At 38.4% G+C, this 17518-nt stretch overlaps 3 protein-coding genes across 6 annotated transcripts in view; 2 read left to right on the top strand and 1 right to left on the bottom strand.

Moving 5' to 3' along the window:
* Nucleotides 1-3: 3 nt before the first annotated feature.
* ssuh2rs1 (ssu-2 homolog, related sequence 1) lies at nt 4-5889 on the bottom strand. 2 transcript variants are annotated; one of them, XM_042491417.2, is made up of 14 exons: nt 5679-5889; nt 5544-5575; nt 5386-5450; nt 4620-4721; nt 3991-4066; nt 3696-3825; nt 3476-3536; nt 3243-3364; nt 3092-3154; nt 2916-2998; nt 2716-2808; nt 2448-2553; nt 1292-1399; nt 4-1148 (listed from the first exon to the last, which is right to left on the bottom strand). In XM_042491417.2, the coding sequence occupies exons 2-14, from the start codon at nt 5564-5566 to the stop codon at nt 1008-1010; spliced, it is 1173 nt and encodes a 390-aa protein (XP_042347351.1). In that variant the 5' UTR covers nt 5567-5575; nt 5679-5889; the 3' UTR covers nt 4-1007. The 2 variants fall into 2 exon arrangements, with proteins under 2 accessions (XP_042347351.1, XP_042347352.1); XM_042491418.2 differs by lacking the exons at nt 5386-5450; nt 5544-5575; nt 5679-5889 and adding an exon at nt 5018-5233.
* Nucleotides 5890-6044: 155 nt separating this feature from the next.
* On the top strand, nt 6045-11265 carry rpl32 (ribosomal protein L32). Its single transcript, XM_042491419.2, has 4 exons — nt 6045-6189; nt 6831-6931; nt 7049-7230; nt 11101-11265. The coding sequence occupies exons 2-4, from the start codon at nt 6836-6838 to the stop codon at nt 11228-11230; spliced, it is 408 nt and encodes a 135-aa protein (XP_042347353.1). The 5' UTR covers nt 6045-6189; nt 6831-6835; the 3' UTR covers nt 11231-11265.
* A 2008-nt stretch (nt 11266-13273) lies between these two features.
* The window catches only part of LOC121946774 (glutamate receptor-interacting protein 2-like), a 47723-nt gene continuing 43478 nt past the window's right edge, over nt 13274-17518 (top strand). The window contains exon 1 of one of the 3 annotated variants that reach the window (XM_088082055.1): nt 13274-13751. In XM_088082055.1, the coding sequence (XP_087938181.1) occupies nt 13544-13751 (208 nt within the window). In that variant the 5' untranslated portion in view covers nt 13274-13543. The remainder of the gene's footprint in view (nt 13752-17518) is intronic. The other 2 variants (XM_088082054.1, XM_042491513.2) reach the window with 2 other exon arrangements.

Below are 17518 nucleotides of genomic sequence, written 5' to 3'. Positions count from 1 at the left end.
AAACATTGCGAAATACCATTTATTCAATCGGAAGCAAGTATTACAAGTTTTTGTCGTACAAGATGAGACACATTTACTAACTACCTACATACACATAAAAACTATTGGTTTTGTCGCGAGAGCAAACGGATTAGGTGCAAATACATGTGACTAACATAGCAGTGAATAGTATTATTATATCATTTATTATTACAAATATCAAATATTTGGTTTTACTGGTGATTATAAAAAAAAACACTGCTGCCATATAAGAGCAAAAGGTATAGGATTTGGGAATATAGTAGAATTCGGGTTTATATTGTGTCAGTAAGCAATTCTTTTAAGTGGTGCATGCATACATATGACACGAAACAATTAAAATCACTTACCAAATATTAGTTATCTTGTAGCAGTGAGTCATAGGTAAATTCTCTTTCTGAAGTGTGATTACATGAACATATATAACCCATTTATGACCATATTGGTAATAGGGATGCAGCAATATACTGGTTTTAAAGTAACAACTAAATGTAACCTTTTTGTTTTCATACCTTTAAGGGTCATTCTGACTGATTATAATAATAATAATAATTCAGTAATACTGTGATACTGTGAAATCATGACATTTTCTGAGACAGTTATTATATTGTGAAAATCTTATACTGTTGCAATTGGGGATATGGTGTGTATATGACTACAGTGACATTGAATTATTCACATTCCCCATATACATCCCAGTTTCTTTAGAGTATTCCAGCAAACATATTCGGGTTTCTAATAAAGGGAATAGGGTATTTATGTGCTCAATCATACTTAAAATACTCCAAAAATCTGATCATATACAGGTTTTTCATGTAAATGTTCCCTTATAAATCACTTATTGAAGAGGCTTCATCAATTCTACTATCTTGTGGGAGGTAATTTGATCAAATGCCTCTCCCCATTGTCAGTAGTTCTATGTAAAACTAATTTATTTAGATATCCAATGATCTGGAAAGGTAAAACCTTCATTTGCAACCAACCACCTATTACTGTATAGAGCAGCAGCAGGTAGCAGGATAGTTATCGGCATCAACTTTGAACTCATTCCCGTAAACAAAATAAATGTGTGATTTCCCTTTCCACGAGTAGGTCACCTTGGTGACAGGGATCAGCTCTATGGTTTGACGCTGCAGACAAAGAGAGCAAATATGAGTTACTCAAATACAAAATTGTAGGCTTTGATCACAAGTATTGTCCAGTCTATTAACACCGGCAAAATATTATTTTATTTCAAAATAGCAGGCTATAAATGAAGTAGGAGCACTGTTACCTGTTGAAGAATGCGTGACGTCTGGGAGAATTTGGCCTGGTGTTCACTGACAAGGCGCTGAGCAGCATTCACCACTGTAGGGTCTGGGAAGCCCATCACTGGGTACACCTGCACAGAGTAATCAGAAAAATATTAAGAAGCACTGAAACAATGTCACTGTTTTCTATGGCATTCCTTTTATTAGGTGACGGATCAAGCAGGATGAAAAAGACTTGGGGCTGCACAGCGAAAAGAGCGTGCAGCTTCAGTCCTCCATCTGTGTCAGACACGATGTGTTTAGCCACAGTGCTTCAGTGGGTCACCCACATGTTGACATTACTGATAGCCCCAGATACAAAACCCGTATCTACACGCATAAAGAGAAGAAAATAGGCTTAAAGTCTAAAAAGGCGCTTCAGGTCACTGCATAAAGCAGCATAACATGAGCTATGTAGACCACTGAACTGGTCTGGTTCTTTCACAGCAATGCCCTGAATTCACAGTCAGTGGGCTAAAAGGATATAACATTTGATAGCAATCGCAATTATACGTTTAAGTCCATTACAACAAATAACCAGAAGCAGTGTCCGTCAAGAGTTATAAAACACTAAAAGAGACCAAAAAGTTAAATTAACAAATCTGTCACTGATGAAGGATACATAACAATAGCAAATAAACAAAAAAAATCAATAAAATGTTTAAGATGAAAAATAAAAACTATCATGTCTGTGAATTAACCAAAGGAGGAGCACTTTAAAACAACCATATTGTGTAGCATACGATCTAAGCACACATATGTCTAGTTGTAATACCTCTTGTGACTTTGGTGCAAAAGAAAAACAAGCTAATTCACCAACATAAGTGATCTGAAGAGTTTAAAATTCTGTGAATGTGTGTGAATAAGAAATTAATTTGATATTTAAAAGAAAAGTTAGGTAGAGGGGTAAGTGGTAGACGGGTAACTTCCTGAGTAACGGCTTACAAACTGTATGGTGTTGATACAGGTTAAAGTGGAACAGCTGTACAACTGATAAGCATGTCTGCTTATCTTTCTAACAAGGCAGGAAAACCATTTCTCCCCAGATATTTAGCAATCTGCATGTTTTATGTGTTAAACAGACAATCTTCTCATAGCCATATTGTGTGCCCTTTGGGAAAGCAAGAAATGATATTTTACCAGGTACTGCGAGTCCCTGAAAAGCTCCTTGCCAGACACCTTGCTGAGGTTGTCGATCTGCAGTCCACTAGACTGTTCCACAACATAGTTATCAATGTTGTTAGTCCTAAAAGCAAGCACAAAAAAGAAGAAATCCAGATTAATTTTGCAACTGTGTCAAAGTAATTCCCAGTGTAAAGTCAACATAAATGTCGATGACCTTCAAATTGTTTGAAAAGACTATTCATTATGTAAATTAAGTCAGATATTTTTTCAAATTAAACAGCACCATTTCACAGTGAGGTTGATGTAGACCAGGAGGTTTTGTTTTCCATGACATGTGTCACATTGCCTCGATCCTTGGCCGTGACAGTGGCTGCAACTGTGAACAGAAAACTGTTCAGTAACAATCAGCTTTTTGCAAATGCACAAACTCTACTGTTTATAACATGCACTTTTAATAAATCAAAAATTCGGCATAACACTTACTTTTCCCTCCCTCTGCCATTGCAGTGGTGGCAGCGATCATCTCCGTGGCGGTAACCGGATCCATTGCAGACCCAACAAACTTTCTGAGGGGAGCAAGAAGAGAAATCACATGATTAGATGATCTTCACAAAGATCTTAGCATAACTGTTTCAATGAGGTCTGAAGAAATTACTTACATTTCCGGCACCAGCACAGTCCTTGCAAGGTTTTCGTCCCATTCCCACACAAGCGTGGCAGGGCTATGTATGAAATATTTCTCATCAGAAAAATTCCCTTAAAGCAGTCAAAGGAGCTTCTTCTTCTCCGAATGTGTGTTAAATAATTTACCTTCATGGATGATGTGTAAGGAACCTTTATCATCTGTTTCTCATCCATAAAAAAGTTGGGCGATTGAGCAGGAATGTCCCAAGGACCTGGAGGTGGCTGAGCAAAGGCATCCACTGGCTGGCCTGATCCAAATGAAACAACATTTCAGATTATCAGTGAGCAGTCGCCCTAAATAGCAGCAGAAAACAGAGAATTCAACCAATGCAACTAATGCAAAGATCATAGTACTGTACCATTGTACGGCTCGTGACTCCACTGTGTAGATCTTGATTCAGTAAAAGTTTCCAGGCGATACTAAGAAAAAGCAGAAGTGGAGAAGAAACAAGAGATTTTTTTTACTTTGGTTATTAACGCACTGAACATCCCAAAAAAAAACTACACAAGCTTTTATTTCTGTTGATTTTCCCGCCTTCCTACTGTTCTGAACGTGCACATTAATAGACCTCCTCTTACCCTGTATGTATTGAATGCATCCATGTTGGTGATCACGCCATCCTTTGCTGGTGCTTTACTGTAGCAGCACTTGCTGGAGGCGTACAGGAGAAGCGCCTCCCGGGCGGTATCTTCAGTTATAGAGGGGATGCTGTCAGCAGTAAGGGAAGGAGACAGATAAATCATGTAGTTTAATCTTTTAAGAGGAAGTGATGGTTGTAAAGTGCTTAGATTGCTTTAATCTTGAAAAAACATCCTGAACAGTGTTTTGTAATATTAGCAGTCATGTTGAAAAAGAAGAAATAGAGTAGCTCACTTCCAATGTGGCTGTTCAGGGTGAGGTTCAGGCTGAGGAACTGGGAAAGCAGGCATCGGAGGAGGCAGACATCCACCTACAGCACATGATGGAAGTTTAACATACTGTTTAATGGTTTTATTCTAAGACAAATAATTCCTTGTGCTTTACATACACTCAGTGGCCAATTTCTAAGGCACGCCTATAAAATCTAATACAACAATTCAGCCTTAACAGAGTTTTGAATGACACTGTCAGAGCTGTATTAAATTAACTGCATATTTATTTTGTAGGTTGTAGTCATATATTGAGAAGTGTTTCTGTTTAGAAACATTTAAATCAAATTCAAAAACATTTAAAATCTAATGATTTTACTGTATGTTACTCTTGTGATCCATACCATGTGATGCGATGTGCGGTCTTGAGTCACATAAAATAAATTGAATGCAACTGAGTTAAAACCTCAGAATTTCTCAACAATAACTGACCATTTTTAGCTTTGTGAAGAAGAAAAATGTGGCAGAGCTGTTGCACATAACAAGAGTGTACCTTATAAAGTGGCCAAAGAGTGACATGGCAGTAAGTGTGAAAGATGTGCAGTCACTGTCAGTCAGTGGCTGTCGGCAGGGACAACAGAACAACATATTTACCTCCTCCTGCCACTGTTCCTTCATAGCCAGGCATGCTGTCAAACATGCTGGCCGGAGGAGCGCTGGGGCCCTGGGACTCAGCTGCGGGTGGGGCGAACATTGCTTAAACACACCAAAAACCAGAAGAACCAGTTCAGTCATATGAATGGATGTAGACTTCCACAGGTTACATCTTGTAAATTTTTAATACAAAACACAAACGAGTAACCATTATATATATATATATATATATATATATATATATATATATATACATATAGATATGTATTAAGTGTTAGAGACTCTAATGCGTATTATTTGATTTTTTTTCCGAAAATCCAACTGAATTCTTCAAAAGATCAAGAGTTGGAACATGTTTCTACACGACAACACCTGAAGTCTCGTGCGATCGGACTTACCTTGTCCTTCAGTGTTTTTATCCATTGCAAGATGCTGTAGGCTACATCTACAGCGGTTAGGGTTGGGGTTAGGGTTTTAACCCTCGCAGACAGGGTTAGGTCGTCTAACAAACACTAGGCTATAACTTTTATGTGAGCAGTAGGTAGCGCACACACGACTCCTACAGCTTCTACGTACAGCGACAGCAGCCTCGAATAACCTCCACGTAAAATTACGTCACTCCTGTGTGTGTGTGTGTGTGTGTGTGTGTGCGTGTGTGTGTGTTTGTGTGCGCGCGCGCGCAAATCACAACACTCTTTACATGCATAGTATAACAAAAAGCTTCAAGTTCAGTGCAAAAGTTTAGTGATAAACCCGCGGAGCTTACCGGGTGCTCCTTGTGCTGCTGGCATATAACCGGGATTGGCCACTCCGTAGGTTCGGTTGGGGTGGCTGTAAAGTAACGGAGAAACGAAAGTAAGGTCACTGAGGTGCAAATTAAACATTAAGTTTAGAATAAAACAGACAATATTAAGCGACGCTCACCCCAACACCGGCTGTGACTCCATTTCAAAGCGCTGGAAAACAACCAAACGAGAAAACACAAGTCTTCATACGTTCTCTAAAGACACATCGAGAATCTACCTCAAATCATCATGTGACAAAAAGCAGATCATTCACCTTTTATATCCACCCCACCCCGTGTCCGAAAAGTGTGTCAGCTCTCTTCTTCTGACAGTTAAAAGGTTAAAAAACTTCCCCTTTTTAATTTTTTTTTGTGGTTCAGTTTGAGGGCTTGCGCTGATTTGAGTTAGTCTTTAATGATAAATGCGCTCAGTCAGTTTCGGGAAGTACAGAAAGCCCCCCCACAAAATGCAAAATGCTGTTCAGGAAGTGCGCATATTGCGTTTTATGGGCAGTAAACAGATATAAAAAGTAGGCGTACAGATGTGCGTCAAACTTGAAATATGATAATCTAACACGCCTCAACACCTCAATGAATACTGCGAGTTTCACATAGTTGCACTGTATAGTTTTTGAAGAAATAAATTACATTTCCAGTGGATTACAAGCGCCTTAAAGTACGGTAGTTCTCATAAAATACAGTACCCATAATCCTTTGCAGCACTCGCGGAAGTCCTTTTCTTTCCTTCCGCCGTCGCTGAAGTCCCTTTTGGATTTACATCGGCGGGTGAGTCGAAACAATCTATGTTCATCAGCAAGAGTTACACCGTAATTGCACCATCCTGATATAGATTATCAATCATAGACGTCCACTTTATATTTTGGGAATAAAATTTAGCATCGTATTAGCTTATATTGTCTGTAATGTCGTTGTAGAGCGAGGTGGTCCCGTAGCGGCTCGCCGGGTGCTAACGCTCTCACCGTGAAATGGGGCTGTAGCAAAGGCCCGATGTACAATGTGGTTTACAGATGTGTGTAATGTGGCACTGTGAACTAACAATTAGCTGTTGCCAACATAAGACATGGATTTTTTATTTACCTTAGAGTCATACTGCTAGTGTGCTAGTGTAGCATGGCTAACTAAACAGTGACTGCACCGGAGAAGCTAGCTAGCTAGCTAACGTTGGTCAACACGTTTGCCTTGAGGTTTATGTATAGTTTGTTCATGGCTGTAGTCGCAGCCCCGGTGATCCTCTTGACAATGGGATCCAGTATTTAAGTGTAGCAGAGAGTTAGTTGCAGGAACCTCAATACTTGCTTATAAACTTTTAGAAACGGTGGCATGTATCACTTTGTAGTGTAACTCTTTAATACGGACACAGTCATGTTATAGTTGTTGTTCTTAACTTGCGTCTTTTCTGTCCTCAGTCATCATGGCAGCCCTCAGGCCCCTCACAAAGCCCAAGATTGTCAAAAAGAGAACCAAGAAGTTCATTCGCCATCAGTCTGACCGATATGTCAAGATTGCGGTGAGTCTTTTATGACCTATTTACACATGCTCAGCTGTTTTGGACCACTGATTTTACATGTAGGAGTTGAACTGCAAGTGATTTATCCTTGGAATATCTTTTTTGCATATCCAACAGAAAAACTGGCGTAAGCCCAGAGGTATTGACAACAGGGTCCGCAGGCGGTTCAAGGGTCAGATGCTGATGCCCAACATCGGTTATGGTAGCAACAAGAAGACCAAGTACATGCTGCCCACTGGCTTCAAGAAGTTCCTGGTGCACAATGTCAAGGAGCTCGAGGTCCTGATGATGAGTAACAAGTAAGTTTTGTGTGCACATACTGTAAGTTATTGTCATCATGCGTGCATAAGGTTCGTTCTGCAGAGCTTTTGAGATACCTGCCAAGACTTCTGCTGCTGGTTCAGTGTAATTGAGCTGAATGGACTTGTAGGTGCAAATACAACTGTGTCATCATAAAGTTTTCACATAATATGCATTATCAATTTTTGAACTGTGAATGCATTGATTGACTGACTTTCTTTACTATCTGGGGGATTTATTCTGTTTAGACATTATGATGTCTTCCCGGTGTATTTTTTGTAGTGCTTTGAGCACCATAAAAAAATTTGATTGACCTCTAGTATTAAGAAGTGGCATTACAAGTCTCAGTGGCAAAGATCTCAAAAATCTCAGCAAAGAAGGCTAATTATTTTTCTGTACAATTTGAGGGTAAAGTGGAAGAATTCAAATGGAAATGACAGCAAGACTTGAACTGGTATATTCATAACGATGTGTAGGGTTTCACGTGGGTCCTAAAGGTCGTAAAAGTCATTGAATTCATTAGTCCAACATAAGACATTAATTGGTATTAAAAATGATCAGACATGGGGAAGTAGGATTGTATTAATCAGTTTTTTTTCCTCAAGTTGCATTGTGAAATCTCAAAATAGTTGGTAGTATATATTTCATTGTGAAATAATTTAATACACTTTTCTTCTTAAACTTGTCACTATGTAAATCCAAGCAGTGGAATCTCACATGCAGAGTGAAAAACACAAAACCTTCAAGAACACCAGCCGAAAAATGCCAGATATACCCTACTTCTGTTAGAAAACCAAATAGATGTTTATTAAAATTTTGTATGTTCATTGTCTTCCTTGAGTTCCACTTTAATAAAGGATTATTTTCTCTTTTACATTTAACATAGATAGTTGTCAAAAAACATCATGTTTTATGTTACAATAAACATTTGGGAAATATAAAACATTTATTCATTTAGTTATTTAAATTTGGTATTTAAAAATTTGCTCTTAAACTTCAGTCTGAGAAGCATTAAAAAGGTCCTAAAAAGCCTTTAATATTTCTTGCCTTAAGCTTCAGAAACCCTGTATGTGACTTAGTTTGTGATTTTATCAATGGCCGTTTTACAGAGTAAACATTTCAGGCTGCGTTGAGGAGCACACAGAAACATCCCTTCTGTCTCCTTCATGAGTTTAAAAAGAGCCCTGACAAAGTTTTTTAATGGCGCAATATTTGACATTGATGAAATAATTATCACAACATGTGGATGCTTGCTGAGCCTGATGACAAAATATTTGAGAGGGACTTGTACGCTGAAGTGCAGCACAGTTTAGATGGTTTCACAATAACCTGATAATCCTGAATTACGGTTTTCAAATAGTTTATAAACTCACATTGTTTTAACCTGAAGGTAGAGATGTGCGTGGTTAAAGGTCAGGAGCTTGTAACAGCCTGTCACTGCGGTACAAAGGCTCACGGCTGTCCGTGTATTTGTCACCTGTTTTTTCATGCAGTCACTTTGGTGCTGTGAAAGATGAAGATAATGAAAGTCTGCCTGCTGTTTTTAAGTAATGATGCAATGACACAGATGAAATCTGTTGTACTTTAAGGACTTTTATCTTCAAGAAACTGAATTTCCCCCCTTTTTTCCTTTTCTGTGCATTGTAAACTGTATAAAACTATGGATCAGGTGTTAATCACATCGTCACTGGGTTTCTGAGGAGACGGGAGCTCAGTGCCAGGATGCGTTTTCATCTTGTCAGTTTATTTTAGGCCAGTAAATTTGCATTTGAGCTGAGGCGAACAGATGGCAAGTTACCATCGACTGTCAAATAGTCACAGCTGAAAGCAAACACTTCTTTTCACTTTTTCAGTATCAGTGAAGAAGAGCCAAGATTATTCTTATCATGGGTTGATTGTCAATACTACCTCCTTAATCTTGAGTTTTGTCTGACTGAATTTAGACCCCCACAATAGCAACTCTAAGGTTCTCGTGGGTCCATAAAAAGCCTTAAAAGGTATTGAATCCATTAATCTAAAAATAAGGCCTTAACTGGTATTAAAATGTCCTTAATGAATTTTTCAAAAGTTTTAAAAATGCTAAGACATAAGAAGTAGAATTTTTATCAGTTGTTTTTATGACACTGCACTGTAAAAACTCAAAATAACCATTCACTTAAATAATAATAATAATAATTAAATATATGCAATTTGTCACCACAAATTCACGTTTTTTGTTAAAATAAGTAATTGGGTGAAATTCTGCCTAATCTTAAGTAGGTAATTCAGTTCGTCTTGTTTTTAACCTTCATTTGTGGCTGCTGTAAAATCCGTCTTAAATTTAATTCTGAGTGGCATTAAAGAAGTTTTGAAAAATCTTAAATCTCAATTTTTGAAAGCTGAAGGAACTCTGCGTCTCACCAGTGTGTCAATGCTGAATAAAGGTTGACTTCGCCTATCGTCCAGAGTTTGTTACTGTCTTCTAAAAGCAGAAGTTCAGTCGAGGTTATGGATGCCTCCGTTTGAGCAAGAACTGAGACGGATGATTTGATTTAAAGGTGCAGAGGACTTAAAACGTGTGTGATCTGAGATAGCAAACCAAGCTGACATAGTAGCTCGTGCGTAAAACCCTGCAAACACTATATACTCTCCACAGGATTGAATAGTTGAATCTTGTCCGAAACTGATTGTTTAAGATAATAATCTATTTCGATGTTGACGTTTGGCTTTTTGGAGCAAGTATCTAGTAGCAATGTGAGCAGTCAGGTACTATTGTTGAGAACATAAATACATGGAAATGTCAGTTTGGGTAGCGAGTTTGTGTTTTGCGGTTTGGATTCAACATAAGCAAAATCTAAAGAAGTGAGAGAAAAAAAACTGAGCTCACCCAAACTGATTTCTGCACAGGCTTCTCTCATTTGTGAATTCAGTTGATGTCAGACATAGAGGTGTTTATTTTGCCAGTGAACAATTTCAAGTGGTCTGCTGTGTTATAAGTTTAGAGAACAATTTTAAGTTATTTGGACGAGTGGGACAGTTTAAAGAAGTGTCACAATCAAAGAAATGTAATTATTTTACTTCCAGATAGAATCACGTTACCGTGAACGCGTAAAGTTAAAAACACGACAGATGGATTCAGTAATATTTTGTTTTTGTCTTTTGTTTTTCTTCCTGTAGTTTAGGTTTGTTTAGTAGCTACTTTGTTGGCATGGTAAATTTGATGTTATAATTATTCTGGCCAAATAATTGCGATGCATGATACAATCCTGAAAATCCTCAAAATATGCCTAAAACTCTCAAACTGGCATAATAAAATATAATTGAATAACTTCACATTTTGTTTAGAAGGACATTTTTGCATCACAGATTGGATAGTGTTTCTTAGTGAGCATCCTTTTTATTGAAACAATCTTAAAAATTGAGGCGTTTTTAAACTGTTCTGTACGATGATTGGGTTGGGTGCTCAAGCTTGTGAAACTAAGTGGTGCAAGGTTTTTTTTGTAAGGCTCCCATGTCTTCCTTTTATTTGCATGTGTTTGGAAAAACCAAATTGCAGTGGTGTTGTGTTTGTACTATGCAATTTCAGATTGGTAGTTTACTTAATATTTTAAAAATATAAGTCTTTGTTTCTTTAAGCAGTCACAGGAGTGAAATTGCCAACTAAAGCCGCAGAGTATTATGAGAAAGCTGGGCTACATGAAACCAAAGTAGTGCTTGTGAAATCATTCTTTGGAGAAGCACAGTCATATAAAGTGTCTGTATTTGGGGTTCAGATGTCCTCCAGTGAATAGACATTAGATTGACGCCTCAATGAATCGCAGCCCAAACTGTCACGCTGACATTTCAGAAAAATATTGTCACCAAAGTAACGCCCTTCCCTCTCTCCGTAGGACTCACTGTGCTGAGATCGCCCACAACGTCTCCTCCAAGAACAGGAAGTTGATCGTGGAGAGGGCGGCTCAGCTGGCCATCAAGATTACCAACCCCAACGCCAGGCTCAGGAGCGAGGAGAACGAATAAACTGGTTATTCACAATAAATGTCTAAAAATGGAAACTGCCTCATGGGTCATTGTTCTGCACGTCTCTGCATGTTAACTGTTGTTTCACGGGTTTGGAAAATCTTGTGTGTGAAGTTTCTTTGTTTCTAACTAGATATAATTTTATTGGGCTAATCTAAGTTTTACAATCAGACGATTATTTGTCGTCTGAGATGGTTGAAAGAAGATCAAGCTAAAAATTGTACTCTGGCTGTTGGGAAATTTGGGGATGATTGGTTGTCCAAAGATCCCGTAACAGCAAAAGTTGTTTCCTCAAATGCAGTTTTTTTTATTTGCCTTTCCGCCAAATGAAAAATGCCTGAAGTTAATGTTAAGCAGTAACAATGGTACTCCACTTATTTTCTGTTTGTATTGTTTAACAGTACCAAAACACATTTGCTTCCGACTTTAAAAAAAAAGTGTATTAACAGGTGCTGCAGGGACCAGGGAGTTTTAAATAGGTAGTTCATTTGGTGCATGATACTTCAGAGATTAGAGCTATTTCTGTGCAGCGCTCAGGCGTCAAAACAGTAAGAAAATGCTCACACATGCATGAGTTGGCGTCCACACGATGGCTGCAGAGCCGGTTGTATTCTCCCTTGGGTAAATGGGGTGATTCCTCACATCCTTCCAGATGACTGGATGCTGAAACAGAACAAAAGGGGCAAAGATGCCCGCAGAAAAGTGTTGACCCACATTGTAAATGCAGAAGACCACATAACTTCATATAAACACTGTTTTCGTTCCAAGATGTGATCTGGGTTAGTTTTTTGAAAGAGTATGTGTTAACAGTTTGTAAAGCACATTCAGGACTTCATTTAATGTTTTTTCATTGAAGATACAGATGCAACAAGATAGAACTTTAGTTATTATGAGCGATGTTATAGTAGCACAGGCAGTACAACATAGGAAAGAATGCAGATGTAATTCAGATATATTTGTGTAGTGCAAAAACCAAACGTACACAATGCTAAAAATGCTAATAAGGGTACTTTTAACAAGTCTCCTTCGATTCTGGACACTTGAAAAAGCTGCAAAAAACCTCATATGTTCAGACAGGCATTTAGCAAGCATGCAATAACTTAGTCTTTCAACTTGTGTCTTATGTCTGTTCTCTCGGTAGATTTTATCTCGTGTTTTATTAATTAGATTGTAATACATTTTATTTTTTGACCGTGAAGCACTTTGTGACTGTAATCTGTTAAAGGTGCTATTTAAATAACTTAACTTGCTAGAATTTAACAGCTTGCCACCTTAGAAATAAAAGGTTCTGTCTGTGTTCTGAGCGATTTGAAGATATTGAGCTTCAAAGTTTTGCGATCAGTACAGATACATCCTTATATTATAAGGTGATGAGTTGCTATGTGTTAAGGAATCAGTAACAATAGAAATATTTCAGTAGCAGTCCAAGTACATAATACTCTGAAGGGGACAGTTCTGCTCAGTGAACACTTATTTTTAATACTTCAAATGCAGATATTACTTTTGTACTTTTAATGATGTAAAACCTTGAATGCAGGACTTGTAGTGTGGAGTTTACACAGCAATACTGCTACTTTTACTTTAGTAAAAGAAGTACTTTCTCCACCACTAGTCATTTGTGAAATGGACTCCAGGCTTTTTGTTAACCACAACTTGTAAACTGATCTGCATGTGTAAAACTTAAAATAAGGCACTATATAAGGTAAGAATAGAGAGTGGATTCATAGACTTGTAGAAAAACCACGAGGCCAGCTCACAGTCTCCTCTCAGGTTTGAATGTAATAACAAGAAGTCATTTTGGGATAATGTAGCAACATGTTTGGACAAATCTGCCCTGGTGTATTATCAGTACATTAAATAGACTGTCATCACACATCTTTGGCTCGAAATGGCCAGCTAACATCGTATATTGTTTTGCAATGTTTCAGCGCCGACTCCCTGCAGAGAAAGTTTCCATTGCATTCTGGCAGGCAAGCTGTGCCCCACAGCCCTGAGCCCTCTGCCATCTGTTCCTGCAAAACTGACATCGCCAGAGATGCAAAAACATAACATTTATTTAGCCAGTCAGCTTGTGGCTGTTTGGAACTGAAGGAAGTGAGTTACAAATGCTGAATGGAAAAAAAAAAAAAAACAGGCACAGTGTTGGATCTGAATCTTTCCTTTTTTGCAGAACCTGCACCTGTTTGTGGAGTGGCTTTTGCACCTGAGAGGAGGACTGGAAGTTCTCCAGAAAGGGAGGAGAACATGAGAACAGCAGGACGGCCAGAGACCGCAATGTCAAAGAGATGGTGAGAGTTTCAGGAAGAGGACTGAATGCATTTTTTCCTAGTCACTGGTCAGAAAATGAACATGTCAGCAAGGGTAGCGTTTGGAAAGGGGCACCTCACTCCCAAGCAGCTCTTCTTGGTTTTCCCTCAGACAGATTCCCTGAGGAAGGGCGGCCGGTCTGCAGGAGGGAAGAGGAGGATGTTCTCGTTTTCTCTCAGATGTCGACTGGGCATCATCAGAGGGAGAACCAAAGGTAAGGCCAATGGGAGGGCTGTGTGATCTCTTGGGAAACACTAATGTATGCAGTAGATGTCTTTGATATTGCAGAACAAGATGTGTGAAAGTTTTTCATTTATGCAGAAACGAAGAGTTTTGTCGCTTACACAAAATAACTTGAGTTTCTGTAATTAACTCCCACACCATACATTACCTGAGGTCATTTCAAAACAGACAAGTTGTTTGTGTGCAGCTTGTTTAGCTGCATTCGCTTGACTGAAATCTGGACTTTTGACCGACCTTAAAGGTGAACCTTGCTGTGAACTGGAGGCGTGAGTTTGTGTGACACATCCCTATCCCGTGGCTGTGTTTTTGTCACACACTGATCTGTGCTGGCTGACAAGTGAATTAGTCATTTTGCTTTTCAGACTTTGACTTGCAACTGGATCCGGTCACCATAAGATGGCAGTGTGGTCAGTTTGATTGAGGAGCAGGTTAAAAGATTCAGGCCCTCCCGTCTAAAATACCCACTTTGTGTCTGTATGATGAAAATGTGGGTTACTGTCAGAAGGAATAATGAAGAAGAAACACTGGAAACATTTACAAAGCAGCACTATTAGTAAATACAGCTGAGGTCATTCTCTTTTTCAGCACCTTTTCAGCCTTTTTAAATTCTTTTCTACTTTCTTTTTTGGTTGAGTAGCCTATCCCTTACCTCTATTTATATGCTAAAGTTACTACAAAAATTCTGCGTTCTTAATCTAATCATGACATTATCCAGGGTTCCCACACATTGTCATGAAATTGGAAATCCAACGATAATTTCTGTTTTTACAGATTGTGGTTGTGAAATGATGTCATTCTGGCCATTTTTAAAGAAAACATGCCTTTAAAAAATGTAAGAAAAAAAAATCACCCCAATTTTTTCCTCCTATAACAGTCGCCCAAACATTTTAAAGAAAAGAAAAAAATCACCAAAAATCTAAAAAAAAAAAATTGTTTTATACTCTGAAATAAAAAAAACGAAAAACAAAATTAAAGCCAAAAATTAAGGAAAAGACACAAAATTCCCAAAACATCTTAAAGAAAACATGCCTTCCAAACCCCTTTTCATAAAAAAAGAAATCCCTAAAACAATTTCTATAAAAATTGCCAAAAATTGAAGAAGAAGAAAATCCGCAAGAAACTGGTCTTCCAAACCCATCGGTTTGTCAGTCATGGCATGTTTCTTGTACATATTTTCTTTGAAAATCGGCGGTCAAATAAATGCAAGATACTACCATTTAAAGCTGTATGCCCCATCCATGAGCCAAAAGTGCTTAAAAAATATTTTACACATTTCGTGGGCAGACTTGAAAAAAGAGACAGAAACTGAGGAGAGAATGAAGAAATTTGAAAAAAACAAAAATAAACAAAAACAACCAAAATATTGTCACATCAACGCAAATTAAAGATACGTCGCATCATCAGCTACAGAAAATATATTCACCGTCATGTCACAATAATGTCGTTTACTTTATTACAAACAACACATCCATGGTTTTTTCAAAAACATTCAATTATTTGTACTAGTTCCATGACTTTTCTGGGCCTGGAACATGGGATTGTGAAATTCCATGAGCTTTCCAGGTTTTCCATGACTGTGGGAACCATGATAATCACTCAGTCCAACAATAATGTCTACAGGAAGGAGTGCAAAAGAGTCAATCTTTTACTCTAACCGCTGCCCTGTTCCCAGGCGGTTTTATCAGTCCAACACACTGCTCCGTCTTCCGATTCTCTTTATTGTGTTGGAAATTAATTAGTCTCGCTCTGAAAGACTGCACTCGCTCACATTGTAAATGGGGTATTAAGGACAAAAGTCTCTGAGGAAATTATCTACTCGGAAGAGTATTGTGTCCACTGAAACAGCTGACTAATTAGGCTCCATGCAACAGCGGGTGGAAACATGGAAATATTTGTTTGTAATCACTTTACACATCTGTAAGGTAAGCAGTTGTAGAATAGAGCTTGTAATTTCACATTGTGCGGTGTACCTTTTTTTTATTTCCCTGCCTCCAAAGACTCAGTGATGGCAACAATTTGTCTGCAGTGACCAAAACAAATGAGGCAGACGAGGCTCAGAGGGGCTGCCAGTTAGCCTGCAGGAGGGCGTTTGTTGTTGCTGTTGGTTGCAGTGGGGGTCAGGAAGTGGCAGGCGTCGAGGTTTGTGAGCAGGACAAATGGTCAGACAGGTGTGGTGACAGGTCGGTCAGCAGACCCATTAGTCCCACTGTGTACGGGCGGAGGGACCTCAGTGGGGCCCCGGATTAGCAGAGGGTCCTTTCTCCGTCCTGAGGGGGAAACATGAGATACAGTTAACTTTCACACCAGAGCTGCAACAATTAACCATTAAGTTGTCACTGGTAAATTAGTCTCCAACCAACTGATTGGTTTGATTAATTTTTAAAGACAAAAAATTTGAAACTTTTCCTGATTTCTGCTTTTTAAATTTTAATTTTTTTTTTTTTTTTTTTTTTTTTTTTTTACTCCTCTATGACAGTAAAGTGAATATCTTTGGGTCTTGGACAAAACAAGACTTTTGAGAACGTCTTGGGCTTCGGGAAACACTGATGGACTTTTGTTTTACCATTATTTCTCTGACATTTTATTGACCAAACAACTATTAATTAATCGCCAAAATAGAGATTAACCCTTTAACACCTAGATTGACATAAGTTTTCTTGAGTTGTGTTTAGATGCCTTTCACAAGAATAAAAAAAAATGTTTTCTTTTGTATACATGGGGAAAAAGATGATGAAAAACATGGCAAGAAATATCATCCAAACTACAAAAACAAACAAACAACAAAAGAGTAAAAGATGACTAGAAAATGACCTGACTATTAGCTGGGAGAGATTAGTACATATTTTCATAAAACTAGGGAAAAATGTACAGAAAACTATATTTATAATTCTTGTGATTACATGTTTTAAATGATGTTACAGGAAAAAGGGAGCTCATTTAAAAAAAACTTTCTGTTTGTTTTACTTATTTTCAGGTATTTTTTTTGTTTTTTTTTGTTGCTTTTTTTCCAAGGCAGTTTTCTTCTTCCTTTTTGTTAATTTCTTGCCATTAGGCCCTTTCTTGTTAAGTTGCTCATTGCCTTCTTCCCATGTTTTTGAAATAAATCAAGCCGATTTACTCTGGTTTCAAGAGGCTAAATGGATTTTAAATGCTCCTTCTTTTACTCAAATTTGCACAACACTCATTCACTTTCTGTCAATCAGAGCATGACGAGAGGTAGAATCTGTCATCACAGCTTTGTGCACGACAACTGTACTTTTATGAATAACAACTGCTAGACATCTCAAACAGGCAGCTGTTCTGCACAGGAATTTTGCATAAGCATTTGCAATTATGTGTGTGTGTGTGTGTGAGAGAGAGAGAGAGAGAGAGAGATACTCGCTTTGTGTAGATACAAGCTGTGTAAAAATGGGTGCAATCTCTATGTGAGAAAATAACACGATAGTGCGGGGCTCAGTCTGACAATGAATGTGCAGGTGGTGTTAATTGTGCAGAGAGTTGAGTGTGTAGAGTGTCGTGTCTAATCTCAGTGTATGTGAATGTGTGTGGGTGAGGTTGAGGATGTGCATATGAGGGGTGTTTGACTTGGTGGGAAATGGATAAAATGTGTGCGTGCGTGTGTGTGTGTGTGCGTGTGTGTGCGTGCGTGCGTGCGTGCGTGCGTGTGTGTGTGTGCGTGTGTGTGCGTGCGTGCGTGTGTGTGTGTGTGCTGGGGGAGGGAGTGACGATCGTGTGTGC

The sequence above is a fragment of the Plectropomus leopardus genome, chromosome 9 (genome assembly GCF_026936395.1).
Source record: "Plectropomus leopardus strain MGB_pleo_1.0 chromosome 9, ASM2693639v1, whole genome shotgun sequence".
NCBI classification, from domain to species: Eukaryota; Metazoa; Chordata; class Actinopteri; order Perciformes; family Serranidae; genus Plectropomus; species Plectropomus leopardus.
Note: the sequence above shows the minus strand (reverse complement) of the source record. Positions and strands in the feature narration are given on the sequence as shown.

Coding starts and splice junctions, on each gene's coding strand:
- ssuh2rs1 (XM_042491417.2), bottom strand. CDS start 5,566: ATGGAGTCACAGCCGGTGTTGGG. Junction 3,537..3,695: donor ATGCATTCAATACATACAGG/GTAAGAGGAGGT, acceptor GCTTTTTCTTAG/TATCGCCTGGAAACTTTTAC. Junction 3,155..3,242: donor CTTACACATCATCCATGAAG/GTAAATTATTTA, acceptor TTTCATACATAG/CCCTGCCACGCTTGTGTGGG.
- rpl32 (XM_042491419.2), top strand. CDS start 6,836: ATGGCAGCCCTCAGGCCCCTCACAAAGCCCAAGATTGTCAAAAAGAGA. Junction 6,932..7,048: donor ACCGATATGTCAAGATTGCG/GTGAGTCTTTTA, acceptor CATATCCAACAG/AAAAACTGGCGTAAGCCCAG. Junction 7,231..11,100: donor GTCCTGATGATGAGTAACAA/GTAAGTTTTGTG, acceptor CTCTCTCCGTAG/GACTCACTGTGCTGAGATCG.